This window comes from Nicotiana tabacum, unplaced genomic scaffold (assembly GCF_000715075.1).
Source record: "Nicotiana tabacum cultivar K326 unplaced genomic scaffold, ASM71507v2 Un00266, whole genome shotgun sequence".
Classification (NCBI taxonomy): Eukaryota; Viridiplantae; Streptophyta; class Magnoliopsida; order Solanales; family Solanaceae; genus Nicotiana; species Nicotiana tabacum.
In genome coordinates, this window is record NW_027438503.1 from 35,899 (window position 1) to 62,983 (window position 27,085).

The 27,085-nt window shown below is 35.1% G+C and overlaps 1 protein-coding gene and 1 pseudogene across 1 annotated transcript; one reads left to right on the forward strand and one right to left on the reverse strand.

Annotated features, from left to right (window-relative positions):
* Positions 1-297: 297 nt before the first annotated feature.
* Positions 298-3,512, reverse strand: LOC142179056 (very-long-chain aldehyde decarbonylase GL1-5-like; annotated as a pseudogene).
* Positions 3,513-7,365: 3,853 nt separating this feature from the next.
* LOC142179057 (uncharacterized) lies at positions 7,366-10,585 on the forward strand. Its single transcript, XM_075248861.1, has 7 exons — positions 7,366-8,184; positions 8,441-8,623; positions 8,762-9,109; positions 9,225-9,253; positions 9,345-9,455; positions 9,571-10,100; positions 10,287-10,585. The coding sequence occupies exons 1-7, from the start codon at positions 7,366-7,368 to the stop codon at positions 10,583-10,585; spliced, it is 2,319 nt and encodes a 772-aa protein (XP_075104962.1).
* The last annotated feature ends 16,500 nt before the right edge of the window (positions 10,586-27,085 follow it).

Consider the following 27,085-nt stretch of genomic DNA (forward strand, 5'->3'; position numbering starts at 1 on the left):
TTGCGCTTAATTATTTAATTGTTTGATCACCAATTGAATACTATCTACGAATCTAAAGTTGAACTCGAAAGTGGGAATTCTAGATTGCACACAGGATTGAGTAGAGAAAGTTCTTGAACCTGGGCATTGGGGAACGAATTCGCAGTTAGGATAGACATATACCTAATTGCCTTGCTTGGTTGATGTACAGGAATTATAAATGCGTTCTTGTTAGTCTAATTCCATAGACATATAGGCATTACGTTAGCTTGAGTAGGCGAGTAAGAACTCGACAGATTCTTATGCGCAATATTAACCTTGTCAACCAATGAACTAGATGAATTAGTTAGTCAATTCAATTGAAGAATACAATAGGAATGTTAGATAGCCCATAACCCTAGATCGTTTTCAGTACATTGATAACATAAAATTTTCTTGGAACAACTTCTAGAAGGCAACACCTTGTGCAACAAAATAGTTCTGTTGCAAAAGTGTTGGAGGAAATATTTGACAAGCTTGTAAGTCACCACAGATCCAAGATACAATAATAGCAGGAGCAGTCTATTTATAATTTTAACCCTTTGAATAAGCAGCCGAAGTCATGGTTAATGGGTGAAATCCATGATCAAGACTAGCTTTCCACACTTTCTCAATATCAAGCATCATGTCACCACATTCATGTTCGTTCCAACCTTCCAATGCATGCAAAATTCCAGCTATTCTCCAGGCACTCATCACTAGATCTTCTTGGCAGCCAATTCTAGAATTAAAACAAAATCACTCATGAATTTCTTTAATTATCAAAACACGATCAAATTAATATAGAGAATTAAGAAGATTAAATGATCTTTTCTAACCTCTCAAGAGTCTACATTTTCAAGATGTTTTGGAGTAATCATGGCTGGTGTGTTGAAGTAGAATCAATCTTTGCGAGCTTTTCTTGGTGGAAACTGTGAAAAGGGAATAAATAATGTTCCTTTTGGTGCTTTCAATTGTTCATCTTCACTCAACTCATCGCCTACTAGCCATGTCTGCAGTAAAGAATCTCTTTTGAAGTATATAGACAGAAGACAGGAGACGTGGGGGGAGGATTCTTTTCTATATTTAGACTTGCTAAACTCCATAATTGTTCAAAGCTCGACAAAATGACAAAACTTTGGGTTAGGAGAGGAGGGAGGGGGGAGGCGAAAGGAATTGTTATAAATTATCAAGATTTAGGTCAGTATTTTCAATGTAATTTGGTTTATACCTTTGATAAATAAGGTTTTGGCAGGATCAAATTAGTTGCAGCCTCAGGGGTAAGCCTTGTTTTAAGTCTATTGTACTCTTCTTCATCTAACATGACAACCTATATATAAAAATATGATGAATGAGAAAAAGGGAAACCAAAATGATGGAGGAGATTAATAGTGAGAGATACCCGAATTCTTTCTTGGCACAAGGCTAGGGCAATGAAATAAGCAACTTTGGACAAACGGCCTCGAACGACAGCTTGGGAAGTTCCCTTAGGAATGGAATTTATGACCAAAGCAACAGCTAGGCTACTTCAGCTTCCCTCTTTAGTGACTTTTCATACAATGTATCTGACGACTTGTCCATTGTATCATAGATATAGTCATACATTGGCATAAAAAGCGAATAGTTTGTTCTGAATTGGGTGTGATGTAGTGAGTGGTACCTGTGCCATCAAAACATTGATATTAGTGGCAAAAGAATAAACATAATCTTGACAAATACAAAACTTCAGTGATTGCTAACCTGCTCAATCTATAGGAAAAGTACTTTTAAGAGAGGAATTTAATTTCTACTGTTTCTATTTATTTCCCCGAGTAACTAAAGTTGGAAGCAGAAGCCAAATTTGATAGAACTTTCCTGCTCGCTGTGCCCTCTCTTGTAGGTACAAGAGCTGCATCTCTCTTGTAACTTTAATCAGGCCACTGTACTACCGTTTAGATATGCATGATTAGTTACACCTTGGGATTCAGTGATTCTATATCTAAATAAAATTTGAGATGTTTCAGAAGTTCCACCAGAAAATTTCTTAGCTGCAGGCTTACATAAAGGTCTAGTAAACAATGTAGACATCCTATAGAAATGTACTAATAATTCTTTTGAAACAAACATAAAAATTTAGATATGATAAAAATTATATATACTAATAGGATAAAGATCTTTTACAGCCCATAATAGTAGGTTAGTTACCATTTTTATCAGGTTACTAGTTAGTGTTTAATTTATCATAAAAATTTACTTGTAATTATCGTATAAATGACATGATGGCGTAAAAATCGTTGTATCATAGAACTTAATCTTATTAAGTATGTGGAAGAAGACTCACGAGGGCGTATACATCAAGTATTTGAGAGGGGGAAACATAGATAACATCCACTTAGGAATGAGCTCGAAGTTGCAATGACCCATGTTGTTCATGAAATCAATATAGGTGACATAAGCACCAAATGCAGCTATAGAGGCAGTCCCAGTGAATACAGTTGTGAGCGCTGGTATGGCAAAGAGCGTGTAATATGCTAGCATCTCAGCAAATGGATGAATCACAGCTGCAAAAATACAAATATTTACTTCCGCGCAAATTGGTAATTGATTGTCCTTTTCTTTTAACTATATTCCTTTTTCAGTTGTGGGATTACATATATCTAAACAATGGCTGTAAAGTTGTACATTTCATCCGTTAGTTATGTAATCTCTGAAATATTTTAATGATGACAAAAGCTGAAGCATTGTGAAATTTGACTAACTCACAGCTATTTGTATGACATGATACAGTAATATCAAAGTTGAATGATTAAATATGAAGAGATAAGTCAGAAGGAAAATATCTTCAATCAAGCTAAACCAACCTACAAAGTACTTCATTCTCATATATTTTATTTTACCTGACATCTTTTTTTTCTTTTGTTGTCTAAAACTGTAATACATTTTCTCCGGATTGATCATTCTAACTCTTGTTTGAAAAGACGACTTACAAGTGATGGGCTCAGTAACAATGGAGGAGTGATGATGGGAATGATAACGAGAATAGAGAAAATGGTGATGCAGAGCTCTGTGAAGCCAATAATAGAGAAACTCGACAGGACCAATATGAAGCAACGCAATAATAATGATGCCATCAGTTCTCCACAAAGGTATGAGATGAGCTTTTTCCAGCATCAGGTATCCCATATAGTAAAACAGCCCATTAATTAAGTATGATCTGATCATCCCTACAAAACCATATATTCAACCTTAAATCAATCATGTCATGTACACTTTAATTTACGGTGTCTTTTCCTTTTGTTAGATCCCTTTGTAGATACAGAAACTATCTATCAAGTACAATGTTGACGTTTTGTAAGGTAAAGCTTATATTATGAGACATAGCTTTCAAACAATCTTTAGCTTACAGAAAATCTATATAAAAGGGCCTTAATAACCAATAGGGGTTCAAGTTTGCTGCCTAAACCTCCCGTACAAAACAGTGAAGAGCAGCTCGTCAAAATAGTAACTCTTTCATTTTAAACTTTCTTTGGGGAAAGAAGAGGGGGAACCCAGAATGGTAAAAATTGATGTTTACACCAAATTAAGAAATGCACAACATGTGTCTTTCTTATAACCATGGTTATGTTATATAAATTTCACTTTAACTTGGAATTGTAAAGGTTAAACTGATTGGTTTGATGTAAGAACCAGGTGCAAGTAAATATTTATTAGAACGATGGTGAGTATGTTAGCACTTACTACTATGTAGTGGGTGAAGAATGAAAGGGTGAGGGTGAAAAGTTCAGTTTGAAAATACAATAATTTAATACAATACAAAATTCCATAAATATTAACACGAACACTCCCCAAAACCTGGTGTCACTGAGTACATAAGCATCTAATATGAATACAAGTCTGAAAAATATTGTCTATAATAGTCTGAAACCAAATACAGTAAACAAGGAGATAGAGAAGGAGAGACAAGGTTTGCGGAACAAAGCAGCAACCTCAAAAACTCCTAAAAATCAACTACGCGAAATGATCAACACCCGCTATGTTAAGGAACACCTGGATCTGCACACGAAACGTAGGGTGTAGTATGAGTACAACCAACTCAGCAAGTAAAAATAGTAACTAAGGAACTGAAGATAATGACGAGCTACACAATTATAGTTCACTTTCAGTAATTCCAGCAAAGAATAGACATTGTAACGACCCGACCGGTCGTTTCGAGATTATAGCCCCGTTCCCCCCATTTCTGCTTCTTTATGTGTTAATTAGATGTATTGTATTATACCGAGTTAGTTGGTTCGAGTCTGGAGTGGTTTCGGAGTGGAATGAGACACTTAATCTCTTATTTAGAACCTTAAGTTGAAAAAGTCAACCGGATGTTGACATATGTGTAAACGATCTCGTATTTGAATTCTGATGGTTCTGTTAGCTCCGTTAAGTGGTTTTGGACTTAGGAGTGCGTCCGGAATGTGATTTGGAGGTCCGTGGTAGAATTAGGCTTGAATTGGCGAAATTGAAAATTTGGCGATTTCGGTCGGCAGTGCAAAATTTGATATCGGGATCGGAATGAAATTTCAGAAGTTGGAGTAGGTTCGTAGTGTCATTTGTGACGTGTGTACAAAATTTGAGGTCATTCAGACGTAGTTTGGTCAGTTTCGGCATCGGTTACCGAATTTGAAAATTTAGAAGTTCTTAGGCTTGAATCCAAGGGTAATTTGGTGTTTGGATGTTGTTTTGAGTGATTCGATGGTTCGACTAAGTTTGTATGTTGATATATGACTTGTAAGTATTTTTGGTTGAGGTCTCGAGGGCCTCGGGTGAGTTTCGCGTGATTAACGGATAGTTTTTGGACTTTGCAAAATGGCTGGTATGAACTTTCTGGGTTCCTTATACGCGATCGTGTGGGTAGGTCTGCGATCGCGTAGGCTTATTTGGGGGCATAGGCAAGTTGTTCTGTGCGATCGCAGGATTTGGGACGCGATCGCGTGCGTTTGAAATTCTTCCAGACACGCTCCTAAATCCAAAATTACCATACGGAGCTATTGTAATTATCAGAATTCGAATCCGAGGTCGTTTACACATAGGTCCATATCCGGGCAACTTTTCTATCTTAAAATTTTCAATTATGAGACTAAGTGTCTCATTTCACTCCAAATTCCTTTCGGACCCGAACCAACTAACCCGATAAGTCATAAATTAATTGTAAGGCATAAATTGAACAGTAAATGGGGGAACGCGATTATAATATTCAAAATGATCGGCCGGACCGTTACACCATGCATGGTATTCTCCATCATGAAGTTCTATAATTTCATAGCAAGATTACGGGAGAAACTCTAAATCCTAATTCGCTGGGGAGGAGAAATCTGAAATATTATGAATTTCTTTATCACCTTTTTTTAATCTATCACTCATGCCCTCAAACCATATTCAGTAGTAGAATTGTAGAAACTGAAGCAAACCCACAAATGGCTATCGTCATTTGCATCAATTACTCATGCTTTACTACAACAACATACTAGTATAATTCTACATAGTGAGGGTTTGAGGAGAGTTGCGTGAACACAAACCTTACCTCTATCTTGTGGAGAGAGAGGGGTTGTTTCAAATTACTCATGCTTTACAACAATAACAAGAACAACAAAATTAGTGTAGTATTCCTGCTTTATTAATTTATTTATTTTATCAAAAGTAAAATATTAAATTTTATTGGTAGCAATCCCATAATATTTATTTTAGCGAGGAGAGTTGTGTGAACACAAGTCTTACTCCTATCTTGTGGAGATAGAGGGGTTGTTTCAAATTACTTTCATTTTACAACAACAACAACAAACCTAATGTAGTATTCCTGCTTTATTAGTTAATTAATTTTATCAAAAGTAAAATATTAAACTTTATTGGTGGCAATCCTATAATATTTATTTTAGTCGTGATTGGGCCGAAAGATGATGATTTGGAGAAGGATAAACGGCATACTATAAAAGCGTATCAACCGGGAATCAAACTCACGCGCCTGGGGAGAAAAGGCCCTCTACCACTGGCACCTTACGCCAGCTTTTCAGTTGGGTGTAAACATTAATATTTAGTCAATGTCTTCTACATATATACAGCTACATGCATATATGCATAGAGTTTCAACCAAGTCGTCCGGATGGCGTGGCACCCTCAAGCTTGTACATAGATCCGCCCCTGATTATAGTATAAGAATTTTTTGCTATTGTATATGAAAGTTAAATTTTTTACATTATTTTCGCATTTTTTGACCGTGGTATCACTTTAACAAAATCTACTTTCTAACAACATGTTTGATGATTCGTTTTTTTTTTCTTACTAAGAAAGTCAAAAAAATCAAAGCCTTCGTACACATATAGTTAATTGCAAGATACCCATAATCTGGACCATGTCATCAATTAGCAACTCTAGTCCACCTAGAAGTAGCTTATGCTACATTGTGTGCTTGCGTATAAATTGGAAATATGCATCAAATTAAAGTGTGAACACATGTCAATGCTATGATTCATGACAAGTTGGAGTAAACAGAAAGATGCAATTGTAATGTCTTATCCGCTTCCTATAGTACCATGCAATTGCTTCCTTTTTAGTAGCACTATCAGATTTTTCATTTGAGTTTAACTATAGTATGATCCACATATTACTAATCGATTTTTAATTCATACATATTAATTTGTATAATCATTTTATAGACATATTCTCTATAATGTTTGGTAATGTACTAATCTATTACTGAGTTTTACTAATTGTGAGGCTGCAGGACTTGCCAGTTATTTAAGCACGTATGTGTTTTCATTTAAACTTCAGTTCATCAGAGACAGTTTTGACAATCACCACAATGTTTATTTTGTATTTTTTTCACTTGATCATTATGTCTGAAAGTAGCACTAAATTGTGCATATAATTTGTTTCTATGCACGTAAGTGTTTTAACTTAAATTTCTTCGTCTTCTTTCCTTATCTCTTGAGGAAAACATAGGTTAAAGTCATGATCTGAATCAGATTGTTGAGGAATGTATTGATACAGGACAAGTAGTTAGTGGGAGTTAGTTGTTATTTAAACCATAGTTAGCTAACTAGAGTACATAATAGTAACTATAGTTGAATTAGAGGTTAGTTAGTATAAATACACTTAGTCGGTAGTTGTACATTATTTTTTCAATTGAATGGAATTATGAGCTTTCCATTTCCAGCTCTTCTTCCTCTCGTCTTCATCTTCTTATTCTCTCAGATAAAATTATCAACTGAATGAATTCATCAAATTGACATGGTATCAGAGCAGATAATCGATCAAATCTAGTGTTCTTCGCTGTGAATTTGTTGAAGAACGGGGGATTCATCGATCCTCTATTTTTTGTTTTTTGTTCAAAACCCTAATTTTTCTCCAATGGCGATTGATGAAGTTACTGATCAAAGCTCGATTGTGATTGATCACAATCATCCTCTATATTTACATCCATCTGATACACCTGGAGCGTTTTCATTAGGTTTCCAGTTGATTGGAATGGAAAATTACACTATGTGGAGCCAAGCTATGGAAGTTTCGCTGTTGACTCGCAATAAGCAGGGATTTGTTGATGGAACCATTACACGCGACACCTATGGAGATAAGTATGCTAACCTATGGGACCGATGTAATGCTATAGTTAAATCATGGATTATGCATAATGTTAGTCGTGATTTGTTAAGCGGTGTTCTATTTCATTCAAATGCATGTGCAATCTGGGCTGATCTGCGTAAATATTTTGACAAGGTGAATGCTTCACGCATGTATTATCTTCATAGAGAAATTTTCACATTGACTCAAGGAATGTCTACTGTGTCTGTATATTACTCTAAACTGAAGGACCTCTGGAATGAATATGATTCAATAATGCCACCTCCTATTTGCTGTGATAAGTCTAAAAAGTTTGTAGATCATCAACAATATCAGCGACTATGGCAATTTCTGATGGGGCTTAATGATAATTACAGCCAAGCCCGTAGTCAAATTCTCATGAAATCTAAAATTTCCACTATTAATCAAGCATATGCAATGATTCTGCAAGATGAAAGTCAAAACATTGTAGCTGGTAATAGTTCATATGTATTTGATTCCTCAGATCCCACAACCTTGTACTCATCAAAGGTGGGACAAAAGATGAAGAAAAACTACCATTTGGAGTGTGACTATTGTAATATGAAAGGGTTGCTGCAAATTATTGAGGTGTGAATATTGCAACATGAAAGGGCATTTGAAGACAAACTGTTATAAGTTGAATGGCTACCCTGCAGATTTTAAGCTAAAGAAGAAAGCAAACATGACCAGTAGTCTTCCAGGCCAAAATTCTTATACTTCATCAGATGGAATGCCAACTAAGCCATAGAATTATGGTCAACAAGGCCTTGGACAAGGACAGTAGCGGTTAGGGAAACAACAGTATGCTCCTGCACCTATCTTTACACCTGAGCAATATCAACAGATCTTTACTATGCTGAACAAATCACATGTCTCAGAATCTCCTGCTCGTGCACATATGGCAGGTAATGTTTCATATGTTCAACAGTCTGATGAAAAGTGGATTGTAGATACTGGAGCTACTAATCACATGGTTGGAAATCAAAATGCTTTGCATGATAAAGTGACAATAGGAAATGCAGGCAGTGTATAGATTCCTACAGGTGATTCAGCTAAAGTGTCTCATGTTGGAACTTGCCAACTGAGTTGAGGAGAAACTATTACAGGTGTTTTATGTGTGCCAACATTCAAGTTTAACCTATTGTCTGTGTCTCAATTGACAAAGGCTTTTAAGTGTTGTGCTGCCTTTTATCCTGATTTCTGCATTTTACAGGATCTCTTCACTAGGAAGGTAGAGGAGATTGGTAAGAAGGAAGGGGAACTTTATGTGCTTCATACACAAAGAAGATTAAAGGATCCAGCTAAGTCATTTATAGTAGTAAGAGATGAGGTTGAATTGTGGCATAGGAGGCTGGGACATGTTTCAGTCATTAAGAAGTTGTCTAGTTTCAATTGTAGCTATAGTACTGGAATAAGCCATCGCGATATTTGTCCATTGGCAAGACAAGCTAGAATTTCATTTCCTATAAGTACTACTAGAGCAGCAAATTATTTTGATTTACTGCATATGGATGTATAGGGGCCTTACAAAGCTTTAACTCATAATGGAAAGAGATATTTTCTCACAATTATAGACGATTGTTCTAGATGGACTTGGGTTTTCTTATTTCATCTTAAATCTGGTGTAGTTACAGTACTCAAGCACTTCATTACTATGGTAAGAACACAGTTTGGCAAGATGATAAAATATTTTAGATCTGATAATGGCACAGAGTTTTTTAATCAGAATTGCAATGAATTTTTCTCAGTGCACGACATTATGCATCAAAGTTCTTGTCCATACACTCCACAATAAAATGGAGTGGTGGAAAGAATACACACACATATCTTAGAGACAGCAAGGGCTATAAAGTTTCAGGGTCACTTGCATATTCGATTCTGGGGGGAATGTGTGGAGGCAGCAGTGTATATCATCAACAGGATACCCTCCACTGTTCTGAACAACAGATCACCATTTGAAATATTGTTTGGCAGAAAAGCTTCTATATCTAATAAGAGAGTTCTAGGATGTCTATGTTTTGCCACTAATCTAGTGAGGGGAGACAAATTTGGTCCTCGTGCAATAAGATCTGTATTTCTAGGATATGCTCCTACACAAAAGGGTTACAAGTTATATAATATTGAGAAAATGTCTATATTTGTGAGCAGGGATGTAGTATTCCATGAAGATGCATATCATTTTCAACATATTACTGAAGATTTCAGAGCATTCCCTCAGACAACTTACACAGTCAACAATGATTGTATGGTGTCATTTGTTGATAGCAGGGGTGATGATTCTCTTGAGACTGCTCATAGGGGTGATGATTCTCTTGAGACTGCTCATATTGATACAGAAGCTAATGCACTTATACATGGGATGCATGCCACATCATCTTCTATTCCCAGCAATGCAGAAGAGGGTACTATTTCTGTTTCAGAGATACAGTCATCAGCTATTGAAAATGAGGCATCTGTTATGGGACAAAATGAGGCACCTCTTGTTTGTGATCAGAGAAAATATGGTAGGACCACTGGACCCCCTATTTAGCTCAAGGATTACATTGGACCTCAAAGAGGGTCAAGTTATGCAAATCATTACTTCTACCCAATCGGCAATGTCATACACTATGATAGCCTCTCAGCCAAATATCAAGCTTACGTTGCTAAGGTTTCATTAAAAACTGAACCTACATCTTATTATGAAGCAGCCAAAGATGCAAGATGGATTGAGGCCATGAAAGCAGAGATTCAAGCTGTAGAAGACAATCACACATGGGAAGTGGTAGCATTACCTCATGGTAAGAAGGCAATTGGTTGTAAATGGGTCTATAAGATTAAGTATATAGCTTTTGGAGATATAGAAAGGTTCAAGGCTCGTTTGGTGGAAAAAGGGTATAGCCAAAAGGAAGGCTTGGATTATCAGGAAATTTTTTCACCTGTAGTGAAAATGGTCACAGTTAGGTCTGTGATTGCTATTGCAGCTACAAAAGGTTGGGTTTTGCACTAAATGGACATGTATAATGCTTTCCTGCAAGGTGATTTGGAAGAAGAAGTATATATGCATCTGCCTCAGGGATTCTCACATTCAGCAAAGACACAAGTTTGTCGACTGCACAAGTCTCTTTATGGACATAAACAGGCTTCACGCCAATGGAACATCAAGTTAACCACTGCTCTTCTTCAGTCAGGATTCAAAAAAAGTCATCTAAATTATTCTTTGTTCACCAAACATATCAATAGGAGAATAGTCATCATTTTAGTGTATGTGGATGACTTGCTCATCGCTGGAGATGGTGATGTCCTTATATCAGACACTAAAGCTACACTTCATCAAAATTTCAAAATCAAAGATTTGGGGGAGCTAAAATATTTTTTGGGAATTGAGTTTGCAAGGAGTAAGGAAGGGATTTTGTTACATCAAAGGAAGTATTCCCTTGCACTTATCTCTGATGTTGGTTTGGCAGGGGAAAAACCTGCAGGGGCTCCTGTTGAGGTGAATCAGAAGTTAACCACATCTGAATTTGATCATCAATTTGGACTTACCAATGATACTTTGCTTGCTGATCCTGGAGCTTATCAGAGATTGATTGGTAGGCTGCTTTACTTGACCATTACTAGGCCAGATATCTCCTTTGCCGTGCAATATTTGAGCCAGTTCATGCATGCTCCTAAGACATCGCACTTCGAAGCTGCCTTAAGAGTGATTAGATACATGAAAAAGACTCATGGTCTGGGAATCCTTATGTCATCTATAGCTTCTAACAAGTTGTAAGCTTATTGTGATGCTGATTGGGCCTTTTGCCCAAATAAAAGGAAGTATGTGACTGGTTATATGGTCACACTTGGTGATTATCTCATCTCTTGGAAATCCAAGAAGCAAAATACTATCTCTCGTAGTTCAACTAGGGCTGAGTACATGAGTTTGGTATCAACAGTGGCAGAGATAGTGTGGTTGGTTGGTCTGTTCAGTGAATTGGGGGTATCTATCACTCTGCCAATTCCACTCTATTGTGACAGTAAATCTGCTATGCAAATTGCTGCAAACCTAGTCTTTCACGAAAGAACTAAATACATTGATATAGATTGTCATTTTATTCATGAGAAGGTACAACAGGGATTGGTTGAGACTATGTACTTGCCTTCTGCCGAGCAGCCAGTTGATCTCTTGACAAAGGGGTTAAGTTGCCTTTAGCATGACCATTTGTTATCCAAGATAAGTGTGATGACCCAAAATGTCATATTTGAATTTAATAAGTAATTCTATATTCTAAGACCTCAAAAGTACCATTTAGCTATCCTCGACTTGCGTGCGCAGTCCGTATAATTTTCTGGAAAGTTTATATGTAAAAAATGGATTAAAATGTGAAATAGAGCTTTAAAACTCAACTGAGTTGACTTTTGTTAATATTTTGAGAAAACAGACCCGGATCAGTATTTTGACAATTTTGGTAGGTCCGTATCGTGATTTGGGACTTGAGCGTATGCCCGGAATCAAATTTCGAGGTCCCTAGCCCGAGATATGGAATGTTGATGAAATATTAAAAGCTTGACAGCTTAATGATTTTTAAGAAATTACTGATGTTGGATTTATTGACCCCGGGTCCGTATTTTGGTTTCAGAGCTCGGTATAGGTCCACTATAATATTTATGACTTGTCTGCCGAATGTGATGAGAATCGAAGTTGATTTGACGTGATTCGGACGTCCGGTTGTGAAAATATAAGTTTTAAAGTTTTCTTGAAAACTTCCTTTGATTTGATGTCTGATTCATAGTTCTAGGTGTTATTATGGCGATTTAATCACGCGAGCAAGTTCATATGATATTTTAGGACTTGGGTGCATGTTTGGTTTGTAGTCCTGAGGATTCGGGTGAGTTTCGGATAGGCTACGGGATGATTTTGAACTTAGAAAATCTGGTTTTTGAGCTTTTGCTGTCATCTGGTGCATTGTGCTTCGCGATCGCGAAGCCATTCCTGTGATCGCGAAGAGAAAATTCTAAGCCGTGAGTTTTACTCTTCGCGTTCGCGAAGATAGGCACGCGAACGCGAAAGGCTAGCTCCCAGTGCACTGCGAACGCGAGCTCAAAACTGCGATCGCGAAGAAGGAATGAGGCAGAAGCTGAAGCAGTGAAATTGTGCTACGCGATCGCATAAACCTATACGTGATCGCGTAAGGCTGAGAAATTGTTCTCTACGATCGCATAGACTTATACGCGATCACGTAGTGTTAAACAAACCTGGGCAAATTTTGTTCTACGCGATCTCGAATGAATTTCTGCGATCACGATGAATAAAAATCTGAAAAACAGAACTTTAAGTTCTGGAAATGGGGTTTCAACCCATTTTCAACTCTTTTCCATTTTTGAGCCCGGGTAAGGCGATTCTTGGGCGATTTTTACGGGAAAATATTGAGGTAAGTGTTCATTATCCTATATTGATTATATTTCATGATTTCATACTCATTTATATCATGAATCCATGAATTTATGGAAGAAAATCAGATTTTTATAAAATCTTCCAAAAACAAAAATTTAAGATTTGAAGGTTTATTTGACATCGGAATTTGATAAATTTTGTATGGTTGGACTCGTATCGGAACGGGTGTTCGGATTTCGTAAGTGTTTTCGAGAATTGAGATGTGGGTCCCATTGTCGAATATTTTAATGAATTTCGGATTTTTATCCGAAAAATTAGTAAATTCATATGGAATTAATTCCTATGATTCGTATTGAGTATATTGAATTGTTTATGAATAGATTTGAAGCTTTTGGATACAAATTTAAAAGAAAAAGTTGTGGTCGAGTAATTGATTGGAATTTGAAAAGCAAGTGTCGTGGTTAACCTTGACTTGAGGGAATAGAACCCTTAAACTATTTGTTATGTGAAATGCATGTGAACGACGTATAGGTGAGGTGACGAGTGTCTATACGTCGTCAAATTAATTGTTTGCATAAATACTTGAAAAATCATAAATTGTTTTAAATCATGAATTAATTAGGATAATAATTGTTTCTCTCATATTCTTTGCCAAATATTAATTCTTGAATTCCTGCATTAATTGTTACATGCTACTTGAATTATTTGTCTTAATTGTTATTTGACATTTAGTATATTAAATATTAAAATATCTATTTTTTCCCTGATTTCCATAATAATTTGCTATTTGACATTGTTTGTTTCATAATTAAATCATAATTATTGTATGCTTGTTGTCTTATAATTTCATATTAATTGTTGTATTTATTAGGGAAATTTCTTCTATAAGAATTGGTAAATGAATATATTGGAGGATCGGGTAGCACGCCGCAACAGACTTAGTAAAAGGTCCATATTGGGGGATCGGGTTGCACGCCGCAACAGATTTTATTAAAATAAATTTATGGGAGGAGCGGGTTGCACGCCGCAACAGAATGGAATATGAATATATTGTGAGAGCGGGTTGCATGCTGCAACGGAAATTGATGGAAATGATAATTGGTTATGATTACTGAGTTGGCTTCAATTATTATAAATGAGTTATCCGATTTATTTTGATTATTTGTTATTGTTACTAATATTGCGTACAGGTTAATGTGAGTGTCCCGCCTTAGCCTCGTCACAATTTCGTCGAGGTTAGGCTCAGCACTTACCAGTACATGGGGTCGGTTGTACTGATACTATACTCTGCACTTCTTGTGCAGATTTCGGAGTTGTTCCCAGCGGCGCACCATAGACTTGCTCGGATTTCAGCTACTAGAGGAGACTTAAGGTATAACTGCATGGCGTCCGCAGTTCTGAAGTCCCCGTCTATTTTACTTTAGCTGTGTATTTATTTCCAGATAGCTTTATTTTATTCAGACCTTTATTTGTATTATTCTAGAAGCTCGTGCACTTGTGACACCAATTCTGGGATGGTATTTAGACACTGTTATTTTTAAGAATTATTCACTACATTTCAAACCTTACTTCTGCATTTGTTCTTTGTTATTAATAAATTTAAAAATTATTTTAAAAATAGATAATATTATTCTGACGTTGGCTTGCCTAGCAAGTGAAATATTAGTGTGATGACCCAAAATATCATCTTTAAATTTAATAAGTAATTCTATATTCTAAGACCTCAAAAAGCACCATTTATCATTCCTCGACTTACGTGCGCAGTCCGTAAAATTTTCCGGAAAGTTTTCATGTGAAAAATGGATTAAAATGTGAAATAGAGCTTTAAAACTCAGCTGAGTTGACTTTGGTCAACCTTTTTAGCAAACGGACTCGGATCAGTATTTTGATAGTTTCAGTAGCTCCGTATCGTGATTTGAAATTTGGACGTATGCCCGAAATTTAATTTGGAGGTCCCTAGCTCAAGTTATGACCATTTAACAGAACTAGCAATTTAAAGGCTAAAGACTTCCAAGTTTAACCACGGGATTGACTTTTTGATATCGGAGCCGGTATCCGATTCTGAAAATTTGAATAGCTCCGTTATGTCATTTAGGACTTGTGTGCCAAATTTGAAGTCATTCCGGATTCATTTAATATGTTTTGGCACGAGATTTGCAAATAAAAAAGTTTAAAACTCAAAGTTCGAATCGGGGTGTGAATTGTAATTTCAGCATTGTTTGACGTGATTTTTGACCCCGAGTAAGTCCGTATTATTTTACGGGACTCGTTGGTATATTCAGACGGGGTCCCAAGTACCCCGAGTGTGACTCGAATCGAAATCGGAACAAGAATTGAACTTAAGCAAAATCTGAAATTTTGCCTTCTGTTGTTATCGCACCTGTGGATTTTTGACCGCAGGTGCGAGCTCGCAAAAGCGAGCCTTCCATCGCAGAAGCGGCCTGGGTAGGCTGGGCAAAGGTCCGCAGGTGCGAAAACTTGCACGCACTCGCGCGTCCGCAGAAGCGGACTTGGCAATCGCAGAAGCGGAAGGCAGCGCAGGTGCGCATTTTTCCTCCGTAGGTGCGAGGCCTCGCCTGGCAGCCCCCAATTCGCAGATGCGAGCTCGCATGTGTGAGTCCAGGCACCGTAGGTGCGGAAATGCCTGGGCAATGTATATATCGAAGAGTCCGATATTATTTTCATATTTTGGTCGTTTTGAGCTCGGTTAAGGCGGAGTTTTGGGCGATTTTTACGAAAAATATTGGGGTAAGTGTTCCTTATCCTATATTAATTATATTTCATGATTCCATACTCGTTTATATCATGAATCCGTGAATTTATGGAAGAAAAATCAGATTTTTCTAAAATCTTCCAAAAACGAAAAATTTAGATTTGAAGGTCCATTTGTTATCGGAATTGGATAATTTTTGTATGGTTGAACTCGTAGCGGAACGGGTGTTCGGATTTCATGAGTTTTTTTTCGGAATTTGAGACGTGGGTCCAACTGTCAAATATTTTAATGAATTTTAGATTTTTACATGTGAACAACGTATAGGCGATGTGACGAGTGTCTATACGTCGTCAAATTAATTGTTTGCATATTTACTTTAAAAATCATAAATTATTTTAAATCATGAATTAATTATTATAATAATTATTTCTCTCCTATTCTTTGTCAAATATTAATTCTTGAATTCCTGTATTAATTGTTACATCTTATTTGAATTATGTGTATTAATTACTACTTGACATTTAGCATATTAAATATTAAACTGCCTATTTTCTCCATAATTTTCATAATAAATTGCTATTTGTCATTGTGTGTTTCATAATTAAATCATAATTATTCTATACTTGTTGTCTTAAAAGTTTTTATTAATTGTTGCATTTATTGGGGCAATTTCTTTTATAAGAATTGGTAAATGAATATATTGGGGGATCGGGTTGCACGCCGCAACAGACTTATTAAAAAGTTCATATACATAATAGAATTGATTGAAATGAATATATTGGGGAATCGGGCTGTACGTCGCAACAGACTTATTAAAAAATCCATATACTTAATAGAATTGATTGAAATGAATATATTGGGGGATCGGGTTGCACGCCGCAATAGACTTATTAAAAAGTTCATATTAGAGGATTGGATTGCATGCTGCAATAGACTTATTTAAAAGTCAATATATATACTTGATTAAAAATAATTATATGAGAGGATTGAAAATGAATATATTGTGAGAGCGGGTTGCACGTTGCAACAGAATTGAATTTGAATATATTGTGAGAGCGGGTTGCACGCTGCAACGGAAATTGATGGAAATGATAATTGGTTATGACTGCTGAGTTGGCTTCAATTATTATAAATGAGTTACCTGATTTATTTCTATTATTTGTTGTTGTTACTAATATTGCGTACAGGTTAATGTAAGTGACTTGCCTTAGCCTCGTCACTACTTCGTTAAGGTTAGGCTCAGCACTTACCAGTACATGGGGTCAGTTGTACTGATACTACACTCTGCACTTTTTGTGCAGATTTTAAAATTGGTCCTAGCGGCGTACCATAGACTTGCTCGGATTTCAGCTACCAGAGGAGACTTGAGGTATAACTGCATAGCGTCCGCAGTTCTGAAGTCGCCGTCTATTTTACTTTAGCTGTGTGTTTATTTTCAGACAGCTTTATTTTATTCAGACCTTTATTTGTATTTATTCTAGAAGCTCGTGCACTTGTGACACCAATTCTGGGATGGTATGTAAACACCATTGTTTTTAAGGATTATTCACTACATTTCAGACTTTACTTCCGTATTTGTTCTTTGTTATTAATAAATTTAAAAATTATTTTAAAAATAGATAATATTATTCTAACATTGGCTTGCCTAGCAAGTGAAATGTTAGGCGTCATCACGGTCCAAAGGTGAAAATTTCGGGTCGTGACAGTTATGTGCCATCACGGTCCGAAGGTGAGAATTTCGAGTCGTGACACTAGGCCTAAAGAACATCTTCCTTAGACCTAGCTTGATTGGAGGGTGGGGTGTTAGAGGAATGTATTGATATAGGACAAGTAGTTAGTGGGAATTAGTTGTTATTTAAACCATAGTTAGCTAACTAGAGTATATAATAGTAACTATAGTTGAATCAGAGGTTAGTTAGTATAAATACACTAGGGTCGGTGGTTGTACAATATGTTTTCAATTGAATGGAATTATGAGCTTTCCATTTCCAGCTCTTCTTCCTCTCGTCTTCATCTTCTTATTCTCTCAGATCAAATTACCAATTGAATAAATTCATCAAATTGACACAGATGAGCTAAATTTAAATTAGATTAACGTTTTAAATTTTTTTAAGATAACTGTTCGAGATTCAAGAATCTAAGAAATGATCAAAATATATTTTCATATACTATTGTTTAAGAAAATAGCATTTTTGGGAGTCCATCACTCAAATGGTCACTCGGCTATTCGAAATTATCTAGTAAACCTATATTTCTTTTATTTGTAAGAGAAAAATTACCTAACTATGCCTATAGCACTAAAAAAATCACTCAACCAGATTTCTCAAACTTTCGTTAGTCAAATACTTATTTTACCCTCTAAATTATCATCTTGTCTTTTATTTTTTTTACTTTTAAATTTTATGGTATTTTTTCCTCCTTTTAATCTGTATTATGACTTATCTATAGAACAAATAAATATTATTTTTAACATAAAAATGTGGAATATAATTTTCAAGGTATATTCCAAGCATATATAAATTTGGAATATAAAATTATTAAACATAATTTTTAAGCATATATAATGTTGGAATAAAAAAATTGAGCATAATTTTGAAGAATATATAATGTATGTTATAAATTATGCCTCTATTTTAAATAATTGTTTTTTTTGTATTACTTGCATAGAATATATGTTTAAAAAGCTTTTATTCTTTTTCTTTCTCAATTGTGTAAATAAATTTTTGAGAGTTTGTTATCAAAATTGTTGATACGAATAAATAATTCTATTTAAATTTTGTGTTGTGCTAAATTATTTTATTATTTCAATATTATACATGTTTGAAAAATCTTTTTAAATTTTACTTTATAAATAAGATTTATTTTTTTAATTAGACACATTTTTAGTGTTCGTGTTGTTTAATGGAGCATTTAATTTCAAGTGAACGTAGAGAGACATTTGGTCCCTGTTAGGTGAAAGCCGACTTTCTTGTCGTAATTAAAGGCATTTCAGGTTTCTGGTTCAAAAGGAGACAAGTAGTAGAAGCAAAAAATGGTTCTCTGACATCCACGGTGATTTTACGAAGTTTTAATTTGGCTATTACAAGTAGTAGCTTCTTCTCTCTCTAGGGTGTCAATGGTTTTTAGAAAAAAGGATTACACTAAATAATGGGTTAAAATAAAGGTTAGTTGTATTAATCATCATACTATACTATATTAAAAGTAGAAACATTGTAAGTCAAAAGTTAATTTATAAATTCACCCATAAAAAATTAAGTGACAATTTTGCCCTTTCAATCAACCACTATTTCAACAATATTTGTATAAAAAGAGGTAAATATATATTCTAATGAAGATTAAAAAAGTGTTAAATTAAAGAAAGAATTACAAGAAAATATACGTGATTTCACACCCTAACAAAAAATTGCCCATGTTTTTAAATTTTACCCGACCTAGCCCATATTGTATATATATTGAAATCACTAGCAAATTTAAAATTTGTGTTCTTACAACCATTGCTTCTAAAAACTATAGAGTTAAATCTGTGTTCTTACAACCATTGCTTTCACTCTCTCTTCTTCTTACATCTTCTACATATGCTTCAAGGGGTCGTGTATTTTCTGCTTCTCCCCATGTGTCACCTGGTTGCAATATAAGAAAGTTAAAGAGTAGAAGTCCACCATTGAAGGCCATTCAAAGTTTTATTTTCAAAAATAGGATTTTTTGAGTTTGTTACTTGTTTGGATTGGGTGTTGTTCCAATTGATTGAAAATATCAAAAGGAGTTCAAATTTTAAATTTGAAGTGATTTGGAGTAGATTTAAGCAAGATTTGAGTTAAATTTCAAAAAATACGCACGGAAGAAGACGAAGTCAGTTTTTTGTATAATTATGTATAATCTTCTATAATAGTGTATATGAGTGTATAAACACGTCTTATACACTATTATACACTTTTATACAAGCTTCTGTAGATGAACTTCTTCCACGATTTTCAGTTGCAATTCCTGTTCAAAGCTAGTCCAAATCTCCATTAAATGACTTCAAATTTTATATACAACCTCCTTATACTATTTATAACAAGTCTAAATAATACCCACCCCAAATTTCTCACAAAATCAAATTCGGAATTTAAATTCACATATTTAAGCTTATTAAAAAGCAATTTTTTACCATTCAAATGGATTTGGTTTGTTGAACTAATATTTGAATCACAGTTACTGATTCGAAAATTAACTTAAAAGCTTGAGCAATCTTTTTTTAAAAATTAAACAGTAATTTCGAGAATCTATTTGAGTTGAATGTTGAATGTTAGCATATTATTTTTGGGCTAGTTGGTTGTAAATTAAAATATGGGCTATAAAATTGAAAAGTAGGAAGCCCACTTGTTCTTATGTGAAATTTTCCAAAAATTAAAACTAAAAGACACAAATGTGGACACATTGGCATTGAGATGGTCAGCTTTTAACAAAGCCTTTGGGCTTCTTCGGAGAACGGTGCATGTAAGCTTGAGCATTTTATTTCTTCCGCATTCAAAATTGCAACAGTACGAAGTGCATTGAACATAACAATTATAATTGAGAAAACTGTTACTCAAAATAAATTACTTCATCTGTCAAAGAAAACCAACAGATATACAATTAAAATTGTTAATTAATTATCTCATCTGTTGAAGAAACCCATCAAACACTCAATAAAATTCTTATCAAACATCTGCATATATAAATTGCCTTTGAAATCGAATTGAAATTTTCTGCTTCGGTAAAAATATTGTAAATTTTAGTTAAGCTTATATGTTCGCCTCCTGCAACATACAAATCTTCTACTATATACGTCAACTCAAGTAAGTAATTTTTTTTCTCTTATTACTCTCCATGAAAAACACTAGAACACTTCCTACAATTATTTTGTTCTATGAAGTAGTGCTATCATTTTTTTTTTGTGGTAACTATATATGTGTAACAAATGATATATCAAGCATTTGGAAGTTTATTGTCATATTTGGTATAAGAGTAAACTTAGTTTGGTTATCCAGAAACGTAGAAACAACCAAAGATAATTTTGTTATCAAACTGTTTTAGATATTCAAGGCATCTACTCTTTTCATGTACACATTATTCTCGATCGGGCCGCACGACCTCGGCATAATCGTGCGTTATATCGCTGATAGTCCGAATGTTCACGAGATTATTCTTCCACTGATGCATGGTCTTTTATATGGTATTCCATATCCGTTTGATACTGGCACTTGATATATCTGAGTTGTTGAGGTAGAATATAAGACTGAGAAAATCATACTCTTTAAAAGAAGTTTTGGAAGATTATGTAACTTACAGATTTACCCCATTATTGATGTGTGCTTCATATCTGCTATGTTTTATTATATTGCTTTATTGGACCTCTAGTAAGTGTCGATTTCGACCCCTCGTGACTACTTCTCTGAGGTTAGGCTAGACATTTACTGGGGTATGAGTTGATTTACGTATGTAAGCACGTAATTTTTGACTCGCGCAACTTTTAAAACTAGTATTTTTAAAATATTTACTTATTTTTAATTTGATAGGATTTAGCCTATTTTTCACTTTTAATCTAATAGTAGAACATAAAATTCGAAAACACAAAAAAATAGTTTCACTTTGTTTTTTACCTCATTACATATCTTTTTCAAGAATATTAGTATTTTTGGTAGAAGTATTATTTTAATTTTGCGATGATTTTAATCTAATCCTATTTTTATTTTTAGTATGATATTTGAAAAAATACCAAAAATAGTTTTGTTTTAATGGTTAGTTTTATTTTAATAGTTATTTCTACTTAAGTAGGGCTAATTAATATTTTGGTAGTATTTTATCTTTGTTTTTTATTTAATAGGCAAGAGTTGATGTGGGGTGGATAAATTTTTGGTTAATTAGATCCATTTTAAGCACAAATCTGGCCAAAAAAGTCTAAAGTGGATGGCCCATTCCCTCATATAACACCCTAGAACTAACCCTAGAGAGACCGAATTCCTCCACCCCTAAGACAGACCACCCTTCACTAACTCTAGGCACACAAAAAAAGCAGCAGCATGCCCCACAAAAATACATACGCCTCTGCTGCCCCATCCCCCCCCCCCCCAAAAAAAAAAAACCAAATAAATCCATATCTTCCAAAAACTTTGAGAAATCAGCCGCCCACCTCCCATAGGAAACCCTTCAACTCCTCCATTCTAAGCCGACCTCCCCCGGATTTTCAGGTCTTCAGCCGCATCTCCTCCGCCTTTCAACCATGAAACCACCATTGAAGCCTTCTTCTTCCGCGTTCTCAATCATAATAGTCACAGAACTTTAAAGAACTCAAGAGATTTTATTCAGGTTTACTATTTCAGAATCTGGCGAGCTCTCAAAAACCGACGATATCCGTCGAAACAGGTTGGTTTCAACTGAAAACCTTCATATCTGCTCAAATCTGGCCGGTTTTAGGATTTTCCGGCGAGGTATCCAAACAAAAGGGAGTTTGAGTCAGTGAGGTTGTCCGCTTGGATTCGCCGTTCGAGGTCTTTGTTCGATTTTTCCGGTCCAGGCTCTGTTCCACAGTTTCGGTCAAGTATTTGTACGCGATTTTGTTGCTTTCACGTTTCAAAGCTTTCAACAGTCACGGTCAGATTCTGTTTTGAGGTCCATTTCCTAACACACTCTCCAACTTTATTAACCTTGTATGCCCATAATTTTGTTTGACTGATTATGTGAGATGATGCTCTTTATTTTGCTCTTGGTATGATTATGTGTTACATATGCTTAATTTTGTGTAAATCTTCTGAGTTTAAATTAAGTATATTGTGGATGATCTATCATTTTTATGGTGTGTAGCCTTAACGGAAGTATTTACTGTGTTTTAAGCAACTGTTCCATTTAGTTGATAACATGAAGGTGAATTAAGTCTTAAGATACTCTTTTGGAAAAAGAAGAGTTACGGAATTAAGATGCAGAGATTCTAAGTTGGAAAACTAACGAGAAATAATAGGCTGTGGGATTTGTGAACTAAAATGAAAGTGAATTAGGCCAAAGTGATACTGGATTTGAATTTTGTTTGGCATGTGACAATTTGAGCTGTGAAAGATTTTTGTCAATTCTTTATTTTTGCGTTACTAATTTAACCGCTAGTAGCATGTTTAGGCCGTCAATACTTGAGTAGGTAAACTTTTTGGGTGTTTATGTTTTAGCTTTTTCGAGGTGAGAGGTCGTTCCCTTTAGTTCATATTCAGGGGAATGCACCATAGACTTTGTATATATTTTTATCCGGGGTATGCCCCGTAATATCATGTATTTGGAGGCCGCGACGAACCTCGTGGAAAAGCACTGCATATATTAGTATTTAGGACTTTAATTTACTTTTCTTTTTCTATTTTCTTTTATTAGGTGGGGACGACCTCGAGCCTCTTTTGTGATTGCTTTCCTTTTTCTGTGTTTTAACCTCAATTTGAATATTTTAAGAGCAAACTTGATCATGTGCGCAACCGTACTAGTTACGGGACTCGGGGAATGCCTAACACCTTCTCCCCGAGTCAAATGAACCCCCTTACCTGAATCTCTGGTGCAGTCAGTTTTAGAGTCTAAACGTGTTTCGAAAGAACAAATCATTTCTAAAAATGGTGACCTGACACACCGAAACCAAATGTTAGGTGGCGATTCTGAAAATCTTTTGAACACAATTTTTTGTCACTTTCTAATTGAAAACCCTTGTGATCTTTACAAATCATCTTTTTATCATTTCTAAGATGGTTAAGTGAGTGAAAAAAGGGTGTGACAACGTATTCATGCTACACTTCTGCACTAAATGTGCAGGATCTGACAGGTTCAATTTGTGATCATCTTGGCGCGTAAGCGCAGCTGTTGAGGAGACTTTATGGTGAGCTGCATTCCAGGCTACGTATCACAGCCCACAGAGTCTCCATCATAATTTATGCTATCCTGTCTTATTTACATTCCAGACAGATGTTGTATTATTATTGTACTACTTAATAAATGTTCATGCATTTGTGACACCGAGCTTTGGGATGTTCTAGAAGTTGTTTGTGATTTTGCTTAGCATTTACATACTTTTATTATCTATTCTGTTAAAATTTTAAGTTTTCATGATTTTAATGCGTTGATTTCTTTATCTAATAAAATTTACGATTTTGAGAATAATAAAGTTCATAATTAAGTTGGTAGTTCACCGTAGGCTTGCCTAACAGTGACGTTGGGCGCATGTTGAAGACTGAAGCTACAATGTACAAAAGCTAGGGACTAAACTGCACTTTAGCAAACTTGTAACTGAAATTAGGAAAGTAGTTATTAACTACCTTGTGTTAGTTACAGATATGAAAGAATATGTAGAGCAAATTCTCCATGTATATATACTCTTGATCCGCTTATTGTATAGAATACAATTGAATGAAATGAATATAATACACTTTACTTCCTCTTCTCTCAAGATCATCTAATTCTCTCTTCTTCCTCGACTCCATTTCTACTTCTATTTTTTCTTCTTCTTCAATATTTCTTTCTAGAGTTCTTAGCTTACATAGTACTCAAATAAGTTCATGGTATCATAACAGCAAAGCCTCAGAGCTTGAAGATTTAATCAATTCCGCAAATCATTTGAAGAAAGAAAGATCTTTCAAATCAAAGAAACAAGAATGAGTAATACTGCAGATCAAGAAGCAGTTGCAAGTGCTACTGCGTCTGGAGGAGGAAACAATCAAGCTTCTCTGGGAATCGACTATATTCACCCTCTGTTTCTCCATCCATCAGATTTTAGTGGTATACAAATTATCTCATTTCAACTTACAGGTATCGAAAACTATTCTATTTGGTTTCATTCAATGAGAATTTCTCTGTTAGGAAGGAATAAACTAGGACTTGTGGATGGCTCTTGTAAAAAAGAAGATTTTCCTGAAGCTATGAGAAATCATTAGGAAAAGGGTTAATGCCATAATTCTTTCTTGAATAATGAGTTTAGTTGCTAAAGGACTTCTAGGAGGTATTATGTATGCTACTAATGCCTAGGTTGTTTGGGAAGAATTGTATTAACGATTTAACAAAATTGATTGTTCGAGAACCTTTAATATCCATAAAGAGATTTCTACTTTCACCCAAGGAACTACTTATGTGTCTAGCTATTTCTCAAAATTAAAATACTTATGGGAAGAGTTTGAGGCATTAGTTCATGCTCCTAGCTGCAATTGTGAAAAATTCAAAGAGTTTAGACTGAATCTGCAGAAACTGAAGTTGTTTCAATTCTTAATGGGGCTTAATGACTCATATGCCCAGGCAAGAAGCCAAATCTTGTTCATGAGCCCAATACAATCTGTAAACCAAGCCTACTCTATGGTTATAAGTGATGAAAGCCAAAAATCAGTCAAAATGTGACTTGTATCCTAGGTGCTAATCCTGCAGTAATGCTAGAAAACTATGAAGCTGCTATGTTCAACAGAAATGGTGGTAGAAATCAGAACCACATGTTCAAGAAGAACTATAATTTGCAGTGTGAAGTATGCAAACTTAAGGGGAATACCAAAGAAACCTGCTATAGGGTGGTAGGATACCCTCCTTAATTTAAGAAAAGAAAGTTTGGACAATCTGCAACATATAATGTACAGATGGACAGTTGTACTTCTCAGGCTAGACAAAATAGTGGCTACAATGATTTTTCACAAGCAAGCTTTTTATCGACTAAATCAAGAGTGGATTACTCTGACATGTAGCACAAATCAGACATTCTTAATAGACAGAATACCAACATTGTCCCTACATAGTTTACCAAAGAACAGTGCAATAAGCTTCTACAAATGATAAACAAAGAAGAAGCAACATCAACTTACTCAGCTAATATAGCAGGTAAGCATAATGAGTGCATTGCTTCTAAGACTCTTCAGGAATGGATCAGTGACACAGGTGCAACTAGTCATATGGTGTCAAGATTAAGCTGCATGAATAGTGATACTATAATTAAGTCTGAAATACCAAAAAAAGGTGTTCCTACCAAATGGTGATGTGTCTCTAGTCACACATGTAGGAACAAGTAGTCTGTTTACCAAAGATACTATCACAAATATTTTTCATCTACACAGTTTAAGTACAACCTTATAGCTGTATCTAAACTAACTAAAGAGCTAAATTGGATGGTTGCTTTCTTCTCTGAATTTTGTGTTTTTCAGGATCTCTTGAGTGGGAAGGTGAAAGGAGTTGGTAGAGGAAAGGATGGGCTATATCTGTTTGTGACTGGTGCAAATGAACACACAAAGCTTGCAGGCTTAAATGTTCAAGACTCAGACTGCAGAATCAACAGTAATGAAGTTGATATATAACTATGGCATAGTCGACTAGGACATGTTTCTATTTCTGTAATGAAGAAACTTTGATCTGTTTCTCAAGAGGCTATAGCAAATAGACTAGCTAATTGCAAAGTATGCCCATGTGCAAAGCAGACTAGGCTTCCATTCCCTAACAATAATATTAGAACTAATAAGTGTTTTGAACTAGTTCATATGGATGTATGGGGGCCTTACAAAGTCTCTACTTTTCATGGATATAAATACTTTTTGACTATAGTCGATGATCACTCAAGAATGACATGGATTTATCTATTTGCTTTGAAGTCTGATGTGTGTGTACTCATTTAATAATTTGTTCAACTCATTAAAACACACTTTGATAGAACTATAAAGGTGGTCAAAACAGATAATGGCTCTGAGTTTGTCAACTTAGTTTGTAGTGAATTTTTCAGCAAATGTGGGATCATTCATCAAAAGACTTTTGTTTATACACCCCAATAGAATAGGATAGCATAAAGAAAATATAGATATATTTTGGATGTCACTAGAGCTATAAGATTTCAAGGTGCTATACCAATCAGGTTCTGGGGACTATGTGTACTAGCAGTTGTTTACATTATTAATAGAATGCCTAGTTCAATACTACAACACAAGTCTCCATTTGAAAAGCTATACAAAAGAAAGCCATCCATTCAACATCTGAGAGTCTTAGGGTGTCTATGTTTTGCTAAACATGTGCAAGAAACTGATAAAATGTTATCTAGAACAAGAGTTGCAGTGCATATGGTGTATGTAGAAAATTAGAAAGGATATACTCTTTATGATATTGAGAAAAATGAGTTTTTCATCAATAAAGATGTAATATTCAAAGAAATTGTCTTTCCATTCTCTCTTAGTACAAGCAAACAACAAAATCAGTCCATCTTCAATGATACTACACAAGGCCAGCAATATCTATATACAGAAATGTATACTACATATGTGTCACGATTCAAAATTCTCACCTTCGGAACCGTGATGGCGCCTAACATTTCACTTGCTAGGCAAGCCAACGTTAGAATATAATTAGCAATTTTACCAAAATTTTAAATTAATTAATACCAAGGAAACAAATACAGAAATAATATCTGTAATAATCCATAATAA